At 37.2% G+C, this 26,962-nt stretch overlaps 1 protein-coding gene across 3 annotated transcripts; it reads left to right on the top strand.

The window, feature by feature from the left end:
- Positions 1-1,462: 1,462 nt before the first annotated feature.
- On the top strand, positions 1,463-26,962 carry NSH3 (inosine-uridine preferring nucleoside hydrolase family protein). Of its 3 annotated transcripts, none has more exons than XM_008796881.5 (12): positions 1,463-2,129; positions 4,611-4,790; positions 5,048-5,158; positions 14,420-14,755; positions 17,138-17,314; positions 17,488-17,775; positions 18,328-18,450; positions 23,216-23,413; positions 23,643-23,878; positions 25,271-25,475; positions 25,667-25,972; positions 26,333-26,962. In XM_008796881.5, the coding sequence occupies exons 1-12, from the start codon at positions 1,830-1,832 to the stop codon at positions 26,633-26,635; spliced, it is 2,763 nt and encodes a 920-aa protein (XP_008795103.3). In that variant the 5' UTR covers positions 1,463-1,829; the 3' UTR covers positions 26,636-26,962. The 3 variants fall into 3 exon arrangements, with proteins under 3 accessions (XP_008795103.3, XP_088571363.1, XP_038988406.1); XM_088715237.1 differs by having other exon boundaries at positions 1,465-2,129; positions 5,014-5,158; XM_039132478.2 differs by lacking the exon at positions 1,463-2,129 and having other exon boundaries at positions 4,460-4,790; positions 5,014-5,158.

The following is a 26,962-nucleotide window of genomic DNA, read 5'->3' on the forward strand; positions in this document are numbered from 1 at the left end:
GGCAATCTATGGTATCTATTGTTGTTCTACTTATCATCGTGTTATTATTGATTGATGATACATAGTACATAGACATGGATTATAAAATTCAAGTAGTCCACTCTGCACTATATTGAATAGTAAAAGAAAAACGATTAGCATGTGATAAGCAAAAGGCAATCATCATCAAACTTGGACTGGAACTGGACCAATTGTGTTCATAGCCAACCAACAACCAACAACTCACTTGGCAACTTAAGTTAATGGCAAGATGGTTCTCGGAAGCTCCACAATAAGTTTTTCTAAAGAAAAGAGTCCCTTATCCTTCTCTATTGTTTAATCCACCCACACCAATAATTTCTAAGGGGAGGAAAATGTACTCAACAACCAACTAGATGCCAAGGTTTTGATCCATTAGAGTACGTTGACTAATGGACAATGTGTTTTAAATATGCAAGCATGCGGTCTTCGTGGTGAGTCCCCCCAAGGAATTGGTCGGTCTGACATTTCTCCTTCACCATTGCCATCTAGTGGTCATGGAAAGAGCTGCAGCAAACTCCCTTAGTGTGAAATATTTTATAGTTGAGGCATGTGAGAATGTTTTATTGGCTATGTGCTACTGATACTAAAGAAAAAAGGAAAAAATGATGCTTTATTTTTTTTTGCTAAGTGAGTGGATCATATCTGACGAGTATAGATGCATCCAATAAAATCAAAAAATAAAATACCTTGGAGTGTCCGGGCAACTCCTCATTACCAGCCTATAGGGTACTACTGAAATGACTGGCTACGTAAGCAACCACTTTAAATGAAAAAAATAATGTGAAGAAAACTGCTATAGGTCACCATCTTGTTCCCACACCCTTCAATAGGTATATAGAGAGGTCGGCCATTAATTGAATAATACCTAGGGTTTTACTGATGCCTATCTACCTTTTGTTCATTGCCCACAGCAGTTAGTGTGAAATATTTTGTAATTGAGGAATGTGACAAGTTCTCATTGGCTATGTACTATTAGCCGATACCAAATTCACTGGAAAAATGCTTTGAATGAAAAATAATATAAAAAAAACTGCTATAGGTCACCTTCTTGTTAGCTGATTGATTGAGTAAAATACCTAGGGTTTCATTGATGCCCACCTACCTTTTGTCTATTGCCGATTGGTGTTTTGTAGGGGTAATCAAGTATCTTTCCCAATGGCAGTGGATTAGATTTTCTATGCAACCCTCAATCTATCTACTGTGTATAGTGTCACCATCGTCAACTTAAGTGTATGATATATTCAATAAATTTGATTTTTATTTGATGAATTGGATATGGACAACCAAAAAAATTATCTTTTTTCTCCTAATACATGTTCTCTAACTTTTTTAAATTACAATGAAGATGTGATATCCTATCATTTGGTACAATCATTGAACCTTTTTCAGGCAGCAGATATCTTCGGCCTATAAAAAATTATCACCTCGTAATAATTTTTCTGTGACTAAACTTGCAGAGCAGTTCGCACTCTGAGCTTTGATAGAGAGCGCGGAGGGCACAAAACGTGAAAAGGAAACGGAAAACCAGCCGCTCTCCAACTCTTACGTCACTTGTTCGATAGTAAATTACACCAACGCATGCTCCTGACCGCTTTTCCCCGCCACCTTCACCCATTTCAGACCTATTGACCACAAGCATCCATAGATTATTTCTTTTTTTGTTCTGTTTCCGTTTCTTTTCTACATAGGTAAGTGTTTAAACTGGTGGTCCTGGTTCCTCCCCCCTTCCACCAATCCTCTCTCTCTCTCTCTCTCTCTCCATTGAGTTTATAAGAAGAAATTCAGGTTGTGTTGGTGCTCTAACTTTAATGATCGAGCGTTCTTCTCTGTTTGATGAACTCTGCGTTCAAGTTTGGAATTGGCGGTTGGTCTGTTCATCAGTTGTAGTTGTTGTTATTCTATTTGCTTGCTCTGAGATGGGAATGGATAGGATGGTGGGGAGGGTGCTCTGCATGCATGTTGCTCTGCTGGTATTTCTTGGGATGATGGGCTCTGTGGTGGTGGATGCTAAGCCTCGGCGGATTCTTTTGGATACCGACGTCGACACTGATGATTTGTTTGCTCTTCTCTATCTGCTGAAGCAGAACCGATCGGAGTTTGATCTCAAGGTTCGGTTTCTGCAGCTTGATGCTATTGGACTTTTTATGGTGGATTCTTTGTTTGGTTACTGATTCTGGATTATTTTTCTTTGTTCTTTTCTTGCTCCGATGTTTACAGGTTTTACCTTCTTGCTCTTTTTCTTCTTTGAAATGCTTTTTCTTTGTTGGATTGTATGTAGGATGCTTAACCAAACTCCATAAGCTTCTCCCCCAGTTCTAATGATTTGTGCTTAGAAGGGCTTCTTATTGACATTTGAGAATGTGGCAGATTTCATGCTATAGGATCATCGATATTTCTATCCGGAGGTCGAATTTTCCAAATAAAGAGCTTGATTTTGGTGGTGTCGATCTGTTTTCTATTTACAAATCCATGATCAATGACATACTGGATAAGTTTTATTTGCTGCTCTGTTTGTGCTCAAGGTGTTCTGTTTAGGTCTATCCTGATATTTTCATTAATTGCCCGGCAAAATCCTACTATTGCCTTGACTAGCATTTTTTTGCTCTTCTGAAAGTGTTTTAAGTCTGAGGTCACTGACATGAAGCTGAATTGCAGGGTGAAATTGTCCTGGCATTTAAACAAAAAGAAATCTGATGGGTCGGGAAAACTATATAATAGTTTGTATGCAGGGTATTCAGGAGCTTGTTGTGGCACATTCTCATTGCAGAGGATGCATGCAATAGGATTGCATGGATGGATCTAATTGTTCCCATGATCTACAATGCTGATGTTTCGGTTTTTTCTTGGTTTCTTATCTATAATTTCATTGACTTCTAATTTCTTGATATTTTTCTTGAAGACTTTGCTGAATTGATCTCAGGAAGTTAAATGCTTGTATCTGGATAATTGACAGTGAGTCTTGAGAGTGTGGGCTAGGTTTTTATCATACAGTCATCACCTTTACGTTATAAAGTCAATCCTGGTTATGCCTTAATTGGTTCTTATCTCATCCCTCAGACTAATGTTTCTAAGTTCTTAATCACAGCATTCTAGAAAGAATTAGGAAGTTGTTTTGTTTGTATCTTTAATGCTATTTTCAGGTTTGTCCTGCCATGCTTTTTGGACCTTTTCCAACTATTACCACCAGCTTTTTTTGACAGTGTTGTTTGCTTTCAAGGCATTTTAGTTGCTTGCACGAGATAAGATCTTTAGAATCTTCGATTCCTGATATGCATTTGACCGAAGTGTCTCTCACCACACAGAGATTTAGGCCAATATTCTGTAGCCATTGTTCAAAGAGAAATACAATACATCATGGAAGGTAAATTAAAATATCAAGACCACTTGTTATCTATATAATTGTAAGAATCGTGATTAGAGGAAGGATAATAAGATTGGCAGAATCTGAAGATGCATCCATCTGTTAAATATCCTACAGTAGTTACATAAACAACAGTGATGGTATATGAGATGAGTTAAAACTATCCCTCATGGTTCAGAATTGGGGTCGTTGATGGCTTGGTACCATGCGGAGTAGTGGAGAATGTGTCACTAAGCCATTCCTTCATACTCAGGACAAGGCATTTTGATTATCTTTTTGTGGTAATTTTAATGCGAGAAATGTAGTAAAGTTTCTGTTAAATGATATAGATTAGTTTCACTCAAAGGGAATAAAAAATAAAGAGAGGAAAATGACTCATTTTGGATGGAAAATGGTAAATATGCTGATCTAATTTGAAACTACATTTAAGTAGCAAAACTTGTCAAAGATGATCCTATGTTGAATATTTGCAGACACTTCATTGTCGGACGAACTTTATTATCCTACTTTAAAAGCCATTGACATGTTTCTTATTCTTGTGTTCAAAGAATTTATGATTGAGATTGAACTTTACAAATTACAGAATGGTCAGAACCAGCCCATTATGACTCATGGCACTTTTTCTTAACCTGGAATAAAGTATATGCTGTCTCTTGTAGTGCTCCAATGACCTTGATGCTTAAGGGCATCTCTTATTTTCTTACACAGGAAATCCATGTTCATATAACTTTAGCTATCCTTCAAGCATTTTGGGATGGTGATATCTTCTTACGCATGCCGACACTTTTTCAACCCTTGAACTACAATTCTGCTGGTTTTTAATAATTTTAGTTTTGTCTTATGAAAAGGGTTAATGAACATAACTGGACTTCAGTTTGAGTCCTGTATCTGGAAACATCCAGATTTCTTAGATCTGTTTTCTTATGCTTGACTTGTAAACTTACTGCCACTTGACCGAAGATCTAAATAAGGTAGTGCAATTTAATCTCTATCTATCTATCTATCTCTCTCTCTCTCTCTATCATCCATCAACTTTTGACTTTTTGGAACCTTATAAATCAATTTTTTGCATGCAAGTCCACTCCAAAGTGTTAATCTTTGGACTATATTGGAAGATTCTGAGATGCCATGCTGTACTTTGGAATAAAGCAGTGCGGTGCAGTTTAACCAGTCCACTTGTTCAAACTCGCCTTCTGATACTATTTGGTGCATATTTCTTTTACTTCAGGCAATTACTATTAGTGCAAATGCTTGGACTGATGCTGGTCATGCTGTTAATCAATTATATGATATTCTCTACATGATGAATCGTGATGACATCCCTGTTGGAGTTGGTGGTGATGGTGGAATACTAGATGATGGTACCATACTACCAAATGTTGGTGGTTATCTCCCTATAATCGAACAGGTATGAAGGAGCCTGCAGTCTTTCCCCCTGGGATCTTTATGTCCTAAGATTAGATAGGCCGACAAAGATTCTTTGCTTATAGTGTTGCAAGATAGTTACATTCGAATACGTACATATGCAATATATTTCGTGGTCTTTGCCTGGGATAAATCGAGCTTAAAAAATGATGTAGCATTTGACTTGTTTTGCATTATCTCTGCATGGATATTTGTTTCTTGTTCAGATATCTGGATTTTTTATATGTAAGCAAATACCAGGGCATGTCAACAGCAGGTGATTGCCGTTATAGACAAGCTATTCCAATAGGAGCTGGTGGACGATTAGATATCGACTCTAATTATGGCCTCCGGAGAAGTTTCCTTCCACAGGTATAATTCTGGCTGATAATTAAATACCATCAAATATTTTCTCATCTTTCATTTTATTAACCATCAATAATTAAGTAGAATATCCAATATTGGTTTATTCATTAAGACAAGTGCTACTAGGGCCTTATCTGCAAGTATGCATGATTTATTATCTTGTATGGTTGATCTGTCAACAGAACAAACTAATGTAAATGTTCTTTTTCGTGCTTGATCTTTTTTATCTCATCATCTTTACTTGGTTGCTATAAGCTATATGATGGCTAACCACAATTTCCAAATTAGTTAAAGCATGCATGATGTCTCTTTCTATATATAGAATTGTAGATGGCTATAATATCCTAATTCTATTAGTTAGGGAGTGTTTGTGCCAGGCGTCTCTCTCCATCTAGTACAAATATTTGAGACTTTTCTTAATGTTGAGTTGAGGCAAGAAGCTTAGTTGGTATAATATGATTTCTTGATGGTCAATGTGACAACCTAGTATTGGAGGCAAGGTCCGCCAAACCGGTACCGAGACCTATATCGGTCAGCAAACGGTATAGTTCGGTACCGAACCAGTACCAGTATGGGTAGGGCGTGTCAGTATGGATAGGGCGTGTTGGTTTCGTACTGGCATGCCCTTTTTTTTGAGTTTTTGATTTGATTTAATTGGTAATTACTTTTTTTCAACTTTTTCAATGATTTTAAGTCTAATTTTTTTTTTTGATATTTTTTGATATTTCTATGATTCCGATTTAACCTAAATGATGCATCTTATTATTTTAAAATGATACAAATCATAAAATAGTAAAATGTTGCATGCTAAAAGGAATAATATAAAGTATGCTCAAATTAAGTAGTGACTTAAAAATTATAAAATAATACAATCAATTACATACATTTAAAGTATAACATATATGCCAATATCTAAAATTGGCTCGAGTGCCGATGCCTCTCATAGATATATGCATCATCAGCATACTCAGGAGGCACATCTGCCCACCTCTCTAACCAAGTTGCGACGTAGTTTTTTATATTCATTCCATAAGAAATGCGCGCCGGGTTATAAGCACTTTTGGATCTCTCGCTAAAGCTTTGGCTCTAAGAGGTATCCTCTGGCTGATAATATGGCTATGGAGGGGCTCATCTGAATATGCCGCCAGCAAAATTCGACTCGTAAGATACTTCGAGTTGCATAGGGTAGTAGCCACCGAATAATACCTCAAATGCACTATATCCATATCCATATCTGTATGGCTTATAGGCTGCCTGTGGTTGCGGATAATAGGATCCAGTATACGACTCGAAACTTAATACGTCTAAGGATCCTACTCCATGTGCGAGGTCATCTACAGATACATTATGTCCTTCTGAACGACCTCGAGGAGCCCGTCTCCTATATACAATTATATCCTTGTGGGTTCTACTAGATCGTGCACCGTGGTCTCTATCTTGTGTAGCATGCGTAAATTAGGACTCACTGGTGAATCAAAGACCGTCCTACGGCTGTGACCACCAAAACTGTCATTGCTATTGTTTCTAGTCTCTGAATCTGAGTGTACTGACTCTTCCCACTTTCTATTTAGGCTGCAGATGTTTTTTGTTTTTCTTTTTTGGTGTGCTGGGCAGCTGTCTTCTTACCCTTCGTGCCTCTCTCTACCTGACTATGCTAGGAGGATGTATGTCACCCTCTTGACCAAGTCGACCAGGTACGTACGTAGTTGCTTTGTTTAAGCATCTCTCGATTATATCTCTGAGAGGATGTCTCGGACAAAGAGTCATGTGGTGACCGTCTTTTCTGTGGCTATGGCTGATAAGCTGGAATGATGCATGGAATATTGCTCTAGCCTATTGCCTTGTATCAACTCTAGCCTCGCTGGCTATGAAACTAGCTGGTTGTGGAGGCAATCCTCGCTCATCAAACTCTGGCTCCTACTGCTGGCCTACAACCCATTCAATCATAGGATCATCCTCATCATCAACGAAAACACAATGGATCGGATCTATATACTTGAGCTCCACTTCCTCCCAAATGCACTTCAACCTTAACCTCAGATTGTGGTAAAAATATATAAGGTCGTTAAGGAGCTTCTGCGTCAAACAGTTTCTCTGCTTGCCGTGGATAAGGGCGAGGTGGACCAGTTGCACTCACAGCCACTCGAGGAAGCCGTCTGGAAGAGGATCTGGATAGATAGCTGCTTAAGATTTTCGTAGACAGCCCAAAATGAATCCACTATTTAGTTGCAAAAATATTAATAAAAATTAGATATAAGATAGTATCATATTAGTAACCATCTAACACCAGATAATTGTCGTCCTGATGTATAACATACTTGAATTCATAGTTTTCTTGCATATGACCCTGTCAAGACTCTAAAGCTGTCGCTGCCCTCTTTAAATATTTTGGTCTATGAAAAAAACCATATTGTACTATATTAATAATAGAAAATTACAGTTAACCTACATATGTCTCTTAAGTTAACTCATCTCTTCTAGATATTGGGCCGCGACTTCTAGATCAAGCTCCATCTTGTAAATGACATTATGCAGAGTGGCCAGAAGTTTGTTATCCATATCGATTTCAGCTATACTGTACTAGAATCGAGGGTTCAAGTAGTGTGCTACACATAGAGTTTGTTATTGTCTTAGTAAAATTATATAAGAGATCAGTCTAATTTTCAATATTCTTCCTTACCAACTAGATGCAAGTTTTTATCCATTTGGTAGTCCTACTGCCGCTCAATGATGGCGATGTACTCCTGGGCATGGGGTGGATATGCCTCCATGATTTGAGTCTTTACCCTCTCCATCATGTATTACAGGAAGCCCATCTAGAGAGTACCTCTTGCTGTCCACAGACCGAAGCATCTCATAAAATGCTTCGATATCCTTCACTATCGCAGTGGCCCGCTACCAGAATGTCTGCCTCATCACTAAGTCCTCGACACTGCTTCCTTCATTGTCAGCCCTTGTATATTTACTTTTCAGTCACTCGGGACTGATAAACATCTCAAGAAGGATATCAAATGCAATGTAGTTGGTAGCAAACCGTGTAATTTCTAGTCTCAAGATTTCTCTCCTATATACTTCCTCATCAATGAAAGGACCCACATATGGTTATAAATATACCAAGTGATGGTTTGGGTTGTCTCCACTATCTGTTGCACCCTATGAATCTTCGTAATGTCCATCAACATGAGGTCGATACAATGTGCAGTACATGGAGTCCAGAAAATATATGGTCGTCGCTCCATCAGGCGGCCTTATATTGTGGCCCATTATTAGTGATGACATGTACGACATTCTCCTCTCCTACTTGATCAATCACCTCCATCAATTTGAGGATGTATGTGGCATCGTGCACTTCATCAGAAGCATCAACTAACTTGTGGAAGAAAGTCTTTGTATCACAATATATCAAAAAGTTGATGATGCTCCTCGTGGTAGGACCGGTCCAACTATCACACATCACGATCAGTCCATATGTGGGCTACTTGCTCTTATAGGAAGCAATCCATTTCTCTAGCTCCTCCTTATTACTATCAAGAAGCTCACCATATTTGTCCTTCAGGCTTGGAGGATCACACGAGGACCAGCAGTCTGAATGGTAGAAATGGCAAACCTATAGTGCATATTGTCTGCCACATTCGCTAGGATATGGTTGAAGTGGAACTAAGATCCAATAGCTCTCACATATCCTTCTTCTTATCCTTCTTCACCATTGAGTCAACCCTCTGCTGCTTTGAATCTTTGCTAGGGAAAGCATGTGAATCTAAATCATGGTTTGTTGTTGGTGGTGGAATCTCCCTAGATGATTTCTTTCTACTACCAAAAGCCCTCAACATAAATGCAATCCGGCCACCGCCTCTCCTGACAGCCTCCTTGACTGAGGTGGTCCTTCTGAATTTTGGATCTATCTTGCTGCTCGCAAAACCAGAGCCCACAGAACCGAAACCTGACTCGTAGTATGAGGGCCCAAATTGAGCCCTATGCCTAGCCACCTCATTCTGCTGCCACTCATTATCCAAGCTCACCTACATGGCAGCCTAAATCTATGCCCCCTCGTCATCTAGAGCGAACACCTCCTCTGACTTCCTAGAGTGATAGAAATGTGGCTCCATCGCTCAACGGTCCACCTCCATCTTCTTCTTGAAAACCCTCTCCTTTGCTGCTCTGAAATCAGTGAGTGCTTCTTCATCAGTTGCTAAACCTCCTGTGGGCATTTCTAACACATGGATACGTCCACCAGCTAAGTACTACTTCAACTTAGTTATCCCTCCTTCCTTGAACTCTGTGTTGCACTAGTTGCACTTCCAATAGTACCTGCCCGAGAGCATTTGCGCATGATCCTAATGTTATACTCTAGCTTCTCTTTTTTCTTAATAGCTCCATTCGTGCAAGTTTATCAAGTACGCCAATTTATCAATTATTTAAAAATAGCAAAATTTTATTATGATAAAAATATTTTTTGCCTCAGAAAATACATTTGATTTATCTAATACATAACCCTAATTTTTCAGATTTTTTTATTTATTTATAAATATTTAATATTTTTTGCTAAAGTATGTTCAATAATTTTTAAATTTAAAAATATGTTTAAATATAATAAATTTAGAAAAAGTATGATTTCTACCTCAGAAATTACTTCTAAATTATGTAATATGTACTACTAATTTTTCATAATTTTAGCATTATTTATATATATTTCTATTTTTTTAAATTTTAAATAATTTTAAATATTAATATTTTAAAAAAATAATTTTAACTTAGATATATGTAGAACACAATAATAGATGTTGCATATATTTTTCTAGACTCTCAGACATGCATTAAAGACTATTTATTTCTCAATTTTTTTAATTTAGGCCTAGGCCACTGTGTGCATGATCGCATCAAAATTTGAATAAATAGATACCAAATTTTTATAAAAAGTAGATTGCATGTCTCTAAATATGTTTCTGATTTTTTATTTTTTTAAAAAATATTTATTTAAAAAATATATTTTAATTTAAAAAAATATTTTTAATTTTTAAAAATTATATATAATGCAAAAATTAAAAAAAATTATGTTATAGATCTACAACTATAAAAAATCAAGCTCAAATTAAAAATTTTGACATGATATCTTCTTATTTTATAATTTTTGAGCTATTTTTTTTATTTTTTTCCAAAAAAAAGGAAATGTGATAGAGAGAGGAAGCACATCTTATTTAGCCTTAGATTTTTCTTCATATCGATGCACGGATCCTTTACCTAATGAGTAAGACTAAGGTTTTAAATCATGTGGAATGCGAGTGTCTTGATTTCTTCATGGAATGAGATATCCTGCTGTACAGAATGAGATACCCTGCTTCGCCTGGTCATATATTCTGGTAGATATCTTCCATCTTTTTTCTTTTTTTTATTTATTTTTTTCTTTCCTTCTTTTCTTTCTTTTTCTTCTGCCTTTCTTTCTTCCCTTTTATTTCTCTTTCTTTTTTCTTTTTTCTTTTTTCTTCATCTTTCTCTTTCTTTTCTCCCTTCTTTTCTTCTTTTCTTTCTTTTTCTTTTTCCTTCCTTCGTTTCTTTCCCTTTTCTTCTTCTTCTTCTTTCCCTTTGCTTTTTCCTTGTCTTCATGTTTTTTCTCCCTTTCTTTCTTTCCTCTTTATTATTCTCTCCCCATATAGATATGTTTTGGAGTCCCGACCCCGTCCCAACCCCATTTTCTTATAGAAATGGAATAGGACGGCCGGGATGCCCCTGTCCTGCCGAACTTAAAACCTGAGTAAGACGATGGCAAAAGGGTTGCAGAGATAGAGCTTGAAGAGCCACTGCTGGATATATTTTTTAAGAATATTAAGTTACTATGTACTAGAAAGCGTGAAAATTTTATTATAAGAACACAATAATGGTTTGTATGTACTGATATTTGTGGCCTGAATTTGTGTGGTTTATGTCATGCTTGGTGTGTTTTGCCTATATGCGAGTGCGTGCAGCACCACTCAGAACAGAGAAGAGTTCAGCCATTAGAAATGCTCTTGGGATGGACCAGCTGCTTTTCTTTCTTCATTCTTGTCGGTTGTTTTCATCTCGAGTTTCTTGTTTCTTTGCTTCACCAATGGATATGAATTTTGTTTTCCATGAATCTAGTCATCTTTCAACTCTGGATATAAGAGGAGTCTGAGCCGTTTTTCGGAAGTTTGCTTGTTGTATGAGATAATCTAAGGTGGGATAAAGAAAGATCTCTATGCTTGCAATTCATCCATGTACGCTCCCAATTAAGTGACAAAAAATTTCTGACAATTAATTGCCAAACAGGAAGTGAGCTCAAGGCAATGGAATACCAGTTTAAGGTTTCTAACCTTATCCTTACATGTCTAGGTGAAAATTGAAGTGTCATCCACACATTGTAACATTGTGATACCACCTTGCATCATCCATTGGTTACCAAATCCTTCAACCATATTTTCAAGTCCTGCCTTATGAAGAATCTTGCTTAGTGGATTGAGTGCCAGAATGAAAAGTAAAGTGGATAAATGATCACCTCTCCCTACCCCCCTGAGCAGGAAATTCATTTTCCAATTTTTCCTTTGGCACTAAGTTGGGCCAAATCAAACCATAGCTAGCTGCAGTCTTAAAAGGCACAAATATTATACTAGCTGTTGAAAAGTTCTAATGCTCTTTTCCTTCTCACCCTCTAAGTGCATTTCTTTTTTAAAAACACCCTCTCATTTCTTTTTCCGAAGTCGTCCAACATATAGCATACAAGGCAAGCCTCCAATTTTTCTATATTTGTTTCTTCCTCCATGCAGTCCAGAGAGAATGAAGGGAAGGAGCTCTGCTTTGATGTTCAGAATTTGAAAGATTTTAGCCCAAATATGTTGCAAGTAACTGCAGGAGAAGAACGAACCAAATGGCTCTTCTGCACATCACATAATGGGCACTAGGGAGTCATGTCACTGCTTTTTTTGATAGGATTTTTTTTTGCCTTGTGTTGAGCTTTTCATGAAAGGCTAACCACATGAAGATTTCCCTTAGCTGACATGGGGAATTCTTTTGTTTCTCATTCAAATTTGAGCTTTTTAGCTTTGACGGATCACATGTCTATAGTGGTCGGACAAGGTTCAGAATTCTGCTTAAAATTTGATAATTGAAGCTGAAAAGTATTTCAGTTTGTCTGGATCACCTGTGACAGCTCTAAATTTTTGCCAAAACTAACTTATGGAGCCAAATTCATAGTATATTTGTGTTACTTCATTTCTTTTAAAGTTGGAAGCATTTTATATTAAATTAATATTAGATTATTTTTTTTTCGCCTGATTCTAAAGAAACTGTTGAAATTAAAACCATTTTGTTCAGGCTAAACCGAAACTGAAATGAAGCTCTAGAACATTGTGCTATCAGTATGGGTCTTTTTGGTGTTCTACAGAATGAGAACTGAGTTCCTTGATTACCTTCACAGTTGCCCAATCTGATGTAAACTTTGTTTTGTGGGCCTCTCTATCTCTATTTGGTGGACAGCTGTTTCATTCAAGGCAAATTTGCAAACCCTAAGGTTGTCTCATGGATGGGTGATAAGGCAAGAACAATAGCCAAACTAAAGAGATAATAGAAACCCAGAAATGGAGACAAGAATTATGCAATTTGTGATATTCACAGCCTAAGTTCAATACAAGGAGGATGATCTTGTTTCTTTTGCAAAGCAACCTCCAAAAGCTCTGATAGAACCCTACAAGATAAGAAGCCTCTTTTTTCTCCAAATTTTTCTTTTTCCCCAAATTCTCTCATTTTCTTTTAGCCCTCGTAAGTTGAGGCCACAATGCATAATGGTCCCAAGATAAACCCCTTGTTCCAATAGTTCAAATACAGAACACCTCTATGTAGATATTTCCTCAATTTTTCAGGAAAAGAATGGAAGCTACCAATCAATTCATTTCATAATGTTTTCTTAGATTGAGTGACTTATTTCGTTATTCTAGAGCCAGGTGAATTACTGATACCAACTTTAATGCATCCTCATACTATAGTTCCATATAGCTTTTGTTTCAATGACTCAAATACAGAACAGCTCAGTGTCGATGTTTCCTGACTTAACTCTTGTTATAGATCCAGTTGAGTTCGTGATCCTCACACCATAGCTCCATATTCACTCTCTGATATGTTGGATGAATGGGCAACTTATCTTCTTCCCCAATCATAAGATGGAGTTATGACATGTTGATCTTGTCCTCCTTGAGACTAATTCTTACAAATTCATCGAAAAATAGATTCTTAGTGCTCCTACTTCCAAGTCTAGATGCAATGGTGACTATAGGATTCTGAGGGACAGTCACTGTTTGTTGACATAGATCACTGAATTTGAATCTTTGGATTTAAAATGGAGTAGTACACAAGATAAATCTTTATAAAGAGTAGAAAGGATGGCAAAGGACCAAGTCATATGTTAGTTACTGGTCAAAATGTTCCAACAAATAAAATATAAGCTTCATAGGTAAAACAGGAAAACAAGTGCACTAGGCAGAGCTTAGGATTCTGATAATGCTTTGGCAGCAAATCTTGTGGAAGGTAGTCTTGCTTGCAGCTGGCAATGGACAAAGTAGTTATATTAGTCGCTATTTGTTAGCATAAAGAGAGAGGCTAACTAATGCAGGGAAACCCTCTTTAAAATACTGAACATGCTGGCTGCAATCTTAGGGGAAAATAAAAACAAAGAACATGATCCCCAATAATTAGATCTAGGAAGGCACAAACATATCTGGGATGACCTTAATGAGTAAGAATAATAGAAGTTGAATAGGTCATAGTGTCTAACAATTGGTCCTTCTTAGATTTCAAACTGAACATGGAAGGTGACTTGGTATCTTGTTAGTTAAAGGAAAAGAAAATTTAATGTGTGTCATGCAATAAAAAGAAAAAGAAGGCAATCATTAAATTTTATGTGAGACACAAGTGTGTGGTAGGAGGATTGGAAACTTTTTATCCAAAGATAGAGTAACAGCTTCTCAAGTGTTAACAATTATTCCTTGGTCTGCATTTATTCTATGATCAGTTATTCATTTATCTTTATCTTCTCAGGCTTGTGTGTATCATATTGTAAATTTGCACGATTTTCGAGTTTCAAGAGTATTCATGTTATATTGAAGCACTACTACTCTCTGTGTTCTAATCCATTCGAACTTCAGTTTGCAGTGCCAATTCTTTCAGTTGCTATTACTAGAATATTTTCAGAAGATAACAATGAATTCTGTTTTAGTTTATTTCAGTCTCTATAATATCTTTTTGAAGCTTTTTCATTAAAAGCAGGGTCATAGGAGGTATTTTCCTCTACAGCAACCCACAGCACAACAAGTGATGATTGATACAATATCTGCAGGCCCCACTACTGTATTCCTCATTGGGTCGCACACAAACTTTGCTCTCTTTCTCATGACAAATCAACATTTGAAAAAAAATATTGAGCACATTTATATTATGGGTGGTGGTGTAAGGTCAGAAAACCCTACAGGCTGTTGCCCCAAAAATTCAAGCACCTTGTGCATTCCCCGGCAATGTGGTGATCATGGTAACATGTTTACTGCATACACTAGCAATCCATATGCAGAATTCAATATCTTTGGAGATCCGTTCGCTGCATATCAGGTATATTAATAGACAGCAATATGAATCTCTGGACATGCACATGAGTAATTGGACACCATTTCCACAAAATGCTGACTGCTAAGTGAACTTTTCCTTTTCAAAGTTTTGCCTACCTACTTCTGTTTGGTGCATATAAAGATTTTTACATCCTAAGTGTTTCTCACAGTCGTTATATGTACACAGGTGTCTGCTCCAATTTCATGCTTTAGTTTGACAGCACTGTACATTTTATTGATGACAAAACGGTCAGATTGATTGCTACGGCTTCATGCTAATGAATGTTCATCTACTTAACCAATTGGTCAAAATATTTGAGTTGATAAGATGTTCATTTTTTTATGATCATCATCATCATCATTGTACTAGTGAGAACCATAGTTATGCAGACTGTTTTAACTGGTTTGGTAAAAAATTTTGAAGTGTACGTAAGTGGTTTGATGAAGTTTAATAAAGATAATCTATAACATTTTGAGAACATAATTCATGATTGAAAATTTTGATTGTGGTGGTCCTATTAATCTACTTGGTTATGCTATGCTTTTTCCTATTTATGCTTGCCATAGATTACAAACTTGATTAACATGGTACTAAGAATTGGTGGAATATATTGTAAGGTTGCATTGATGTGAACAAAAAGCATATAAGGTATTGGAAGTAGAATAGATAATGATGCTGATTGTTTCACTAAGGTGCATCACAATTCCTTTTTCTTCTGAGGGAAGAAGTTGATCACAATTCATTTGATGGAACAGAGCTGTATCGATAATACAAGTGGACTTCAAGATACTAAAGAGGAAGACATAAGATGGGTAGTAGATTGTGCATGATTACAATGTAGGTAATTGCAGTGCCTTGTTAGAGGTAAATGTGCTTAAATATAATATGTTACACTTTATTAACATGCTAAGGAGTTTTCATTATTGAACTTCTGGAAATTGTAAAAAATCAACTATCACCTTTTAATGATGAGTGATGGAGAAAAGCCTACTAGTGAACATAGCAGAAGAAAGAAACTATAGTTGTGGCAACAACAGCAGCATGTAGATGCATAAGCAGCCCCTTCGCACCCCCCCCCCCCCCCCCCCCCCCCACCCCCCATCTAGGTTTAGTTTCAATGAAATGTTCTCATGCTTTTAAATTGCTATATTTTGAATAGTCTTCTTGATGAATTCCTTTCAATACATCATCAGATGAATTAATAGGGAACCCCCATTTTTTATTTAAAAAAATGTGCATATGTTGCTAAATAACTGGAGCACTTCATAGTATTAAAGGGAGAAGTGTGGTGCTTGGTTTTGATATTACCAAACACTTATCAAATGGCCCACTTGATTTAGACACTAAAGTAATGTTTGACGACTGATGAGAGTTGGCAAAAGCATTGCAGGCTCTGGATCTTAACTAAGCAAAGAAAAGAAAAGACAAAACTTCCAAAGGCTAATAAAATCATTATTGACAACCTTGAGTTGCACTCAGACAAAATTGAGTATGAAATTAGGGTTGTGAGATCATTATAGATGCAAACAGAACAAACAAGACACCTAGGATGACAGAAAATTTGTTTCTAGACCCAAAAGTCTAAGGTTTCTTTTCTATAAAATTATGACATTTGTAATCTAGGAAGCATGGGCTCTCCAAGATAGGTGCTATGGCAGTATCTAATAAGTATCAGATATGGATATATCATATGAGTGTGATACATTCCTAGAACATGTCAGTTGCTGAAAATAAGAATCCAAATTATGATATCTCTAAATTGAGGCTTGGTATTTGTGGGATACATCCAGATACTTTCCATCATGAAATACTTCCCAGATATAGTTTTGATCCCCCACTTGAGTAAACACACCTCATGTGTGTTGCAAACAATGGTCGCTTTATTGACTCTGGAGATTAATTGTCAAATACCTGTCCTCATGATTTTGCTGTAACTCTCTTCCCATTACAACTTATCTATGTTATAGAGCTAATTCAAGAAGTCTGACATCACACAACCAATCTTTTCTTTGCAAATGTTGAGGCTGGCTGGCTTGCTGACAGTTGGAATGCTTTTCAGATAACAATAAGAGTTATAAATTTGTGATATGCTGTCTTGAGAATATGTTTCTATGTTGCACTTATAGGGTAAGATCAAATCACTAGGTTCTATGCAATAGCAGTCTTTCTTCTTGAGTACAAGGAAAAAAATGTGATACTTTTTAACGCAGAAGTTCAATAACTTTGCAATAATCTGGACAAATCAAAGCACATAGGTTGAAAATGCCATTGAATGTTTTTGATTTCTTCATATACGTAAGTTCCTTTATTACACTATACTTCGTTTCTTTGTAGTTGGTGCATGAAGCATATTCAGGCCTTTGATTCTTTCCTCTGTTGCTGTAGGTGTTCCATTCTGGCATTCCAATTACCCTTGTCCCTCTTGATGCAACCAACACCATTCCTATAAGTGAGCAGTTCTTTATGTCGTTCCAACAACGACAGGATACATATGAGGCACAGTACTCTTTTCAATCTTTAAAAATTACACGCGACACCTGGTTTGATAATCAATTTTACACGGTAAGCTCTTACTTCATACTTGAGCATTATATTGGCGTTTGACTTCATCAAAACATAATTAATAAAAACTATGCGATATATTAAATGCAGTGCCTTAGTATCTGTTCAATGGTTTTATGCCTCTTATATTATTTGTTATGTTGACAAATCTTGTTATCCTGGTCTTCATGCAGAGCTTTTTTATGTGGGACTCATTTACTTCTGGTGTAGCTGTATCAATCATGCGCAGTGCTGACAACTATAATGGTGAAAATGAATTTGCTGAGATGGAATATCTAAATGTGACTGTAGTAACTTCAAATAAACCATATGGTATATATGATGGCTCGAACCCGTTTTTTGATGGACGTGCAATTCCAAGGTTCAATTTACAGAAAGATGGAGTACATAGTGGTCATGTTCAGGCTGGACTTCAAGATCCATTTTGCTTCGTGCCTGGAAGTAATAAAGGGATATGTGAGGTATTTGAAATATTAATAGGAGCTTGATTAAATCCTATGTTTCATGGGTTTGATATAATCAAGAGAAAATAAGCATGTACATGGTCTGTTGCGAATCATCACAATGAGTACCAGCTAGAAACTTGGAAAGGATGCAATAGTAAACCATAGAAAGTCATTCATTGAGCATGTTTTTCACTAAATTTCATATCGCTCCATATTCGATACCAAGGTACCTTGTCTCGGTACTGGCCCCGTGTCGGTGTCACCTTGTTACTATGTCAGTACGCCTGGTACGAAGGCCAGTTTAACATACTGAATGTCGGTCTATGCCCCTCGTACTACATACCGGTACTAAAATAGTACGGTACGGTACACCCCGTATTGTCCAGTTTGGTATAATATGGCATACCTTGTTCCATACAGTTATATATCTTTGTACTATTATGTATACTTTAGCTATTTATTTTAGAAAATGTAGCAACCATGAGCGCTTCTTTTTTTATTTTTAGAGAGAGAGAGAGGATGAGAAAGTCATAGGTGCTAATTTATGATCTGAAATAATGCAATCAGGATGGATACACTAAGGAAGTAACTGGATCAGAAGGCGTTCGTGTTCTTGTTGCAAAGAAAGCAAAACCTAACCAAGATGTTCACAGTCCACTAGACCGAGAATTTTTCAAAAGTTTTCTGGAGGTAAGTGTTTCTGAACACCCATTATCCATATTACATATAGAATTATATTAATGAGCATTTTATTTGTCAATTGACAGTTAGTCGATAGACATGACCATACTTTTGATATGCTTTTGAATGTTTGAACACATGGATTGTATGTTTTATACCATCAGTATAAACGTGATCAATATGATTTATTTACAGTGACACAGTCTTGCAACATCTGATGTGATCTTTGTATTCATACTCCTGAAACAATCTTTTGATGAAGTGTGCATATAATAGTTGAAAAGACACATCTTGGTCTGTGCACTAACAAGGAAAGATTGGTCATCACAAGGACATAAACTATCTCATAAATACTTTCACTTGCTACAGAAATGATTATTACTCAATCATCAATTTTCCACTAAATACAAAATTACAGCCAATAAAATTCAGGAGTACATGAACATTATCTACCCGTCTGGCCTTCATTAGAATCTCAAAGCAAAAAAAAAAAGTACTTTAATTCTGATGTAACAAGGAGTATAATTATAACAGTACTGAGGTTTCACACCTCCATGAAACTGGTTCACAGTTTTATGAAGCAAACATGTGAACAAAGAGATCAAGGGAAGCACATTCAAAATATCAGATTAATTTTGCATATGCTCTAATACCGTGTCGCAGTACAAGATTTCAGTGAAAATTTTAAATTTGTAAATTTACATGGAGATATTGCCGCGATAAGAACTACCTATCCCGCAAGAAATATTAGAAGACAAGAATATAATAAATAAAAAAGGAGGTAAGTAATGGAGAATGAATGTTTGTGTTAGAGGAGGGAGAAGGCTTCCAAGGGAGCTTTTCATCAATGTGTTAGCAGCATCCGGCTATGGTTTTTGATGATGATGAGGGTGGCTGTTGGGAGGTGCAGAACATAAGGTCATTCAAGATGGAGCAGGTGACTAGACCTTCCTGGTTTCGTTCCTAGTTCCAAAAAGATTCAAGGGGGATTGGCTGAAGGGCTCGAAAAGTTTCGTCTCATCTCTGGGAGGCACATCACCTGAGAGGTCTTATGTAGCTTCTCTAGGAGTGTACTCCTAGAAGAATGGGAGAAAGGAGGGGGAGAACCTCTCCAAGCATGTTGATAAGAACCTTAAATCCTCGCCAAGGCAATCTGTACGTAGGTGGTATAGTCTACTGCTAGAAGTATGGGAGAAAAGAGGGAGAGAACCTCTCTAAGCATGTTGATTAGAACCTCAAAGCCTTGCCAAGGTAATCTGTAGGTTTTATGTTCTTTTTTTTCATCAAGTCAGAACATGGAAGTATGGAGTTAAGGCAGATGGTCCTTTCGATGAAAGGAATATTGGCTCCATTTCTCTTAATGGAGACAGATCTTTTCAATAAGATCTATGATGCTGTTGTGATGAAGATGGGCATTGTAAGATGGCATGTAGAAATGGAGTTTAATGCCATGTTTTTGGAGGCATTTATCACAACAAAAAAAGGTTCAAATCCCTTTCCCTGGATCTGCATCAGCATTCAGTTATGAACCACAGAGGTGGCAAAAGGTAAAGGCTTCCATCTCAGTGTGCATGGAGATTTTTGACAACCTTCAAGCCCTTTGCTGCAAAGCACTAGTCAACTGGCAGCCAAGGGCCATATGTCATATTCTCTTTGTTCAAGATGTTTAGTATACCTTGGCTTCTTGTTCCAAATATAATGTGGCATGGCATGAGAAATACTTTTTGGAGGGCTGCTTCTTTTTGTCGTTTCCCTGTAGGAGGTTGATAATGAAGTTGGCTTGAGGACCATTCAGTGAAGGGGACTTCATGATGACAATGTACCCCTTCATTATTGGAGAAGGAATATGGTAGAATTCCTTGTCAATAGCCTAGGAATATGCTTCATTATTTGTCACCTACTTGGAAAATGCACTCCTAAAGGTTTACATGGTAACAAAGATAAGGTGGCTTCTGTTGAAGGAAGTTTCTAGGCTTCAGGCAAAGGTGGATGTGGCTAAACCTGGCCCCGCGCACACCAGAAGACACATGGGGTTAGGGCCGAATTGGGGGTGGTCATAAGAGAGGAAAAAAGTGAGCTAAGTGTGTGACTTAGTGAGCTACTTGGGAAAGTCCTTGGAGTCCTTGTAATCAGCCAAGGCTGAAGTAAGTAGGCCACTTAGGAGGAGCCTAAGTTCTGGCCGAGAGAGTGTGAGAAGGGCTTGAGGGTTTCCAAGGGGATTGTGCTTGTGCCGAGTGAAGGTAAGTGCAGTCCACGGCCAAAAGGGGATTTGGCCGGGCCAATGTGTGGGCCAAGGAGGGTTTTGGGATTAGCTAGGGTCCTTGTGAGTGGGCAAAGCTATGCTCTCGGCTTGTGAGAGCAATCTACTTGTGTTGTGAGGAATACAAGTCCCTTTCCCTTCATCCTCATGTCTTGTATGGTATTGGGAGTTTGTAGGATTCAGGCCAAGTGTCAAAGGGTCTGAAACCATGGTGCATGCGGGCTGATCCTGACCGAAGTGAAGTGCACGAGGCTGAGCTAGGGAAAGAAGGCCAAGTTTCCTAGTTGCCGCACACCGTGAGCGAGGGAATTCGAAGAAAATTTCGGTTGCCCTATTCCGACCTCACAAGGGTGTGACAGGATGCATATAGTGCAAAAGGAAAATGGAGCCATATAAGTGGCCACATGATGAGTTGATTATTGCTAGTATGAATAAGAAGGAGCTGAGGCAGCTTGGAACAAAGCTAAGGTGACTTATGTTGAAGGAAGTTTCTAGGCTTCAGGCAAAGGTGGATGTGGCTAAAGCTGGTGAAGTGGATGCATTTAGTGCAAAAGGAAAATGGAGCCATATAAGTGGTCACATGATGAGTTGATTATTGCTAGTATGAACAAGAAGAAGCTGAGGCAGCTTGGAACAAAGCTAAGGTGGCTTCTGTTGAAGGAAGTTTCTAGGCTTCAGACAAAGGTGGATGTGGCTAAAGCTGGTGAAGTGGATGCATATAGTGCAAAAGAAAAATGGAGCCATATTAAGTGGTCACAAAATGAGTTGATTATTGCTAGTATGAGCAAGAAGGAGCTGAGGCAGCTTGGAAAAAAGTGCGGCCATCTAATTTTGTAGGAAAACATGACAAACACACTGGAGATTCTTCAATTCATGGAAAGGACAAAAGATGGTGCTTGTGGACTCAAGTTTTTTGTCAAGGGTTGTGGAGGTCTCAAGCTGAGTGGGTTTTGTTTGGAACACTTCAAGGAGGTAGAGTTTTTCTATTACTCATTTTTGGTAGAATTTCTAGTGTTTTGTTCAAGAGAGATATGAGGCTTCTACTTGTTGGTGGTGTGATTTGAAAAATGAGCCTCCTGTCCTTGAGATGTTGTAGACTCATGTGCGCCCTTGTCCTCTGCAATATAATTTTTGATGTCATTGACCAGGTCAGATTAGTGGTTGATCTAAGGGTTGCTAGTTGCAGTAGAAATGGAAAAGAGGTAAAAGAGCTCTATCCAACACTACAGGGAGTTGGATGGTAGAGATTTTCATGGTTTGTGTGTAGTTGCAGAATGCTATGCTTAAGGCCTCCTTATGTACTGGAAAGTGGAGTTATTCAGTTTGATAAAGGAATTTAAGAAACTCTCTTTGACTTTGGTGTTTGTAATATTAAAAGTTAGACCTTTCCTTTTGGTCTTGGATGTGATTCTAGAGGCAGTCCTAGAACTGAAAAAGAGATAGGTGTATTCAATAAGTTGGGTCTTATTCACTGAGGATGTAGGTTAAGAGAGGTTCTTGGTTGTGATCATGTTTTCTTGCATGTTGTTTTGACTTTCTAATCTTCTTTTTTCTGCTGTTCATCAACTAAATGAAAACGGGCTAGACACCTCATGGCTAACTTCTTCCTCAAAAATGAACATTTCTTTGTCAAAATAAAGAAAAGATGTAAAAGAAAGGGAAGAAGAAATGAAGGGAGGGCGCGGTGGAGGAGGGCATTGGCTTTGTTTCTATGACAAGCATCTCACTCCTAGTCACATTCCCTATAAATACCTCAGTTACAAGGATGCCTCTATGCTTGCTTACTGATTACAGACTTTCATGATCCAAAATATACTAATTCAGAGCCACATGAATAATAAAAAAAATAGCATCCCAGTAGTGTTCAATTCTTCAAATAATTGCATCACTGCTATGCTGATCTTCAATACATAGCATTCATCCAGATGTAGGAACTTATGAAAGCTGCATATCACATTCTTGCGATGATGACATCATTTGGACATGTTAGAAACAAATAAGACATTGTCTTTTTGTGACATTTATGATACATATGGCCAAGGTACGCTGTTTTGGTACCGGGTTCCGAACTGGTGCCACCCTGTGATTGTGTCAAAAAATGCCCAGTATGGGTCTGGTTCAGCATACTAAGTGCCGATACGCCCTCTATACTATATACCGGTACCAAATCGGTACAGTGCAGTACACTCCGTACCATCTGGTTAGGTATGGTATAGCGTATCATGCACATCGCTTTTGTGTTCATGTCCATTTTTTTGATTATATTATCATGTTTCTTCAACACCCTGACATTTGCAAATCCATTTTAGATTGGATTTGTATGTTTCAGTCATTTTCTAAGCAGTATGAATATTTTTTTTTTTTTGGTATGTGTATTATATGTTCATTTATCCAATTTCCTCTTTAAGAAAGAAATATTTTATATTACAGTATCCTTTTCTTTTTTTTTCTATTGGTTCATCACTTGCATTTTTGGTAAAATAAAAATAATAGCTGTGTCATTGTGACATGCAGGTTCTCAATCTTCCTCAGCATACTGGGCGTTTTAGCTTTGCCACACAGTTTCCATATTACAATGATACACTCTACAAGCCAGATTTTACAAACCGGAATCTGGGAAAGCCTGTTGTGTTTGACATGGACATGAGTGCAGGAGACTTCCTTGCCCTTTTATATCTCCTAAAAGTACCTGTTGAAACAATAGACCTCAAGGTAGTTAGATGTTAATTAGCTGATGCAGTTGAATCTTAGAGGGATAAATTATCAAGTCCTAGCAGATGGGATGTTCACCATACTGCTTTAGAACTTAAATGTTCTTTCATACTTTCATTTTTAAACATCACAAGGAACCCCCTCCCATCCATCAATACTTTTGGAGTAAAATGATGTTTCTAATTTTTGGTAATTCCTTTCTCAGCAATGTTATCCTTTCTATCCATAGGGAATATTAGTCAGTGGCAATGGTTGGGCGAATGCTGCGACAATAGATGTCATCTATGATGTGTTACATATGATGGGCCGTGATGACATTCCAGTTGGCCTAGGTAATGTAACTGCACTAGGTACACCCAGTCTTGGCTGCAAGTATGTCAAGGCTATTCCACAAGGTAGCGGTGGATTGCTTGACTCTGATACAGTATATGGACTTGCTCGTACGCTACCACGAAGCCCAAGGAGGTACTTCACTTTGGCTCCTATAATGATTTGGATTCATATGAAAATTAAATTTATTCAGTATTGGTCCTGGATTTAATGCATCTGTTAGCATTGCTAACTATTTTCCTTCTTGCTTCATTCACATAGCTGTGCATAGTACGTCGGTGATTTAGATATTGTTGCTGCAATTAGTCATGTAACAATAATTCTGAAGCACATTTTTTGTTCTGATTATACAAGCTTTAGAATTTTCTCAAAGAAAACTATACAATCTTTAGGAATCTGAGAAGTGTATGAAAGGTAAAACTTTATTCACAAATTTAAATGATTTTTCTTTAGTTTGTAAATGTATATAGATATTACATCCTATTCATTTTTCGTACTGTTCTTTGTTTAGCATGTTGGTTACCAGCCACACCAAGAGTGTATTGATGCATATATATCACGCAATTATTTACCTTCATGTGGTTTAGATAATTGCATAAATAGGGCACCATCTAATCACTCGATGTAAGAGTTTTAGAAAGAATTTCTGAGAGTTGACTTCAGTGTTCATATCCAGAAAGAACGACGCCATCCTTTGTCTGCTCGTTCAGTTTCCACATGATATCACATTCATCTATGACATGTAATCTAACATGCCTTGCCATATAAAGTAGGATATGAGAACAGTGAGTTGCAATACTTGAATGGTCTTCCAATCCTACCACTGGAGTATAATGCTGAGACCACTAAGCCTCGGCCTTCAATTGCCTAAGCTGGGAGAGGGTACGGAATTTTATTTCGATGTTAAGAGTGGGGAAGAAAGGAAATAGCTACTATATGAAAGCATCAAAGGAAGTTTGCAATAAAGTTTTGCTGCCTAGTTTAAAATTTCAGAGTGCTTGTCTTTTAGATGAGGCATATATGATATAGGGAATTTGAGAATATGATAACATAAACAAAAAAAAAACAATGGGTCAAAATTGACACTTAATAAACAATGGTAAAATGAATATGCTCGACTGAAGAGGGTTTGGAAGTTGCTGTCAAAGTGTGCATCAGGTGTGGTGTCATAGAAAACCCAGTCAACCTGATCAAGTCACTACTACCTAATCTCGAACATTTTTCTCATAATGTACTGCTGGTCATTGTCATTTATTCATTCTCGTAAGAAATTATATGGATCCCAAAAACAAGCATGGTGACCATATATAGACATAATGATATTCATGTACGTAAATATAGTCATTTCTTTTTGCTGCATAGGATTTAACTAATCTACTCTGATGCAAAATTAATGTATGATAGGGAGCAGTGCACTGAGTTCCCATAATTACACATGAAACTATTTGCAATTTTTCTTACAACATAAAAAATAATTATTTGCACAGAATATGGTAATATCATGCTAAGCTACTTATCCTTATCCAGGTATACAGCTGAAAATTCTGTTAAGTTTGGAGCTCCAAGAAATACTGATCACCCCGAACTTAGACAGCCACTAGCTATGGAAGTTTGGCAGTCCATTACAAGGGGGCTTAATCCAAGTGATAAAATAACTTTGCTGACAAGTGGACCTCTTACTAACTTAGCCAACATTGTTCTTTCAGATAAAAATGCAAGTTCAATTATACAGGTCAGTCACATTTCTAGTCGGTATCAAATAAAACTAGGCAATCAATTTGACATGTCTGACATACCGACGACCTCTCAGTGTAAATCTGTGTTGCATATGATTAAATCATTTTATATTTCTTTTTTCTCTGCAAAAAAACTCAAGCATGACCATATTTTGAATTACATCATTGTTTTTCGCTTGATATGCAGAATGTTTATATAGTTGGGGGGCATATTGTCGATGAACATGGTGAGAAAGGAAACATTTTCACGGTTCCCTCAAACGAATATGCTGAATTCAACATGTTTCTTGATCCTCTAGCTGCGAAGAAAGTCACCGAGTCAGATCTTCAAATCACGTTAATTCCTCTAAGTGCTCAACGCAAAGTGATTTCCTTTAAAAGCATACTTGGAAGTCTAATGCTCGCAGACAAGACTCCAGAAGCCTTGTTTGCCTATCGTTTGCTGTCTTTAATGCAAAATCTACAGCGACAGCACCAGACATACCACCATATGGTAATTTAAAACAGTTTACCTTATTTACTCACTGAAACATACAGTGTAAACAAGTTTTCCAAACACATAGCAGTAAAAACATGCATAAATGCTTGACTAATGTTTCAAAACACTTCGGCGGATGATTCATACAATCCTCATATAGGCACAACACAACCCTTGGCATCAGAATATAGAAGCTCACAAAGTTGCTTGGGAGTGGAAGTATTGGAGTCCCAAACAAAACTCCCCAATCATTCTCCTTTGCTTTATTATTACATATCATTATCTTTCAATATCTTTTCCTTTCTATTTTTTCTTTTTTGTTTATCTCTATACATGCCTGCTTGTTTAATATCTGTTGATTTTGCATACCTGCAGGATATATTTTTGGGAGAAATCCTTGGTGCGGTTTTCTTGGTTGATGGTCCTAACTTAAACCCGGCAATGCAAATAAAGCCAATTAGTGTATTGGATGGTAATATAAGCAAAGATGGCCAGATAGTCATCAACAGGAAAAATGGAAAATTAGTTAGCATATTGGATAATTTTAACAGCGAAGCATATTATAGCCATTTCGCAAATTTTTTTGGTGATAGGAGACAGTCTGCTGTGATTGGTAGCTTTGATGAACAGGAAAAGAGATGGAGCATGCCACCTAATGAGACTGAAGCAGGTCTATAACTTTGAAGATTCTTTCACTAGATATCAGAAAAAAGGGTTATTGATTATTTGTTCATATACCCAGGTCATTTGGAGATTCCATCCATATTTCCTTGGTTTCTCCAAAGGAAAACATACAGTCAACTTCAGGTTACCATGTTCTTAGAAATAAGTGGTTTCTTGCTTCCTACCTGTATGTTAAAAGAGATTCACAATTGACCTCATTTACAATTACACGTTGTCTCTCTGTGGAGTTCTCTTAGGATGAATTAAAAGATTTAATTCTTTCAGGGTCATGCCTTGTAAATCTGAAATAATGGAACTAGTGCACAGACTGTATTCCAGTTA

This window comes from Phoenix dactylifera, chromosome 2 (assembly GCF_051530095.1).
Source record: "Phoenix dactylifera cultivar Ajwa chromosome 2, Ajwa_hap1_PhDact_Kaust_v1.1, whole genome shotgun sequence".
Lineage (NCBI taxonomy): Eukaryota > Viridiplantae > Streptophyta > Magnoliopsida > Arecales > Arecaceae > Phoenix > Phoenix dactylifera.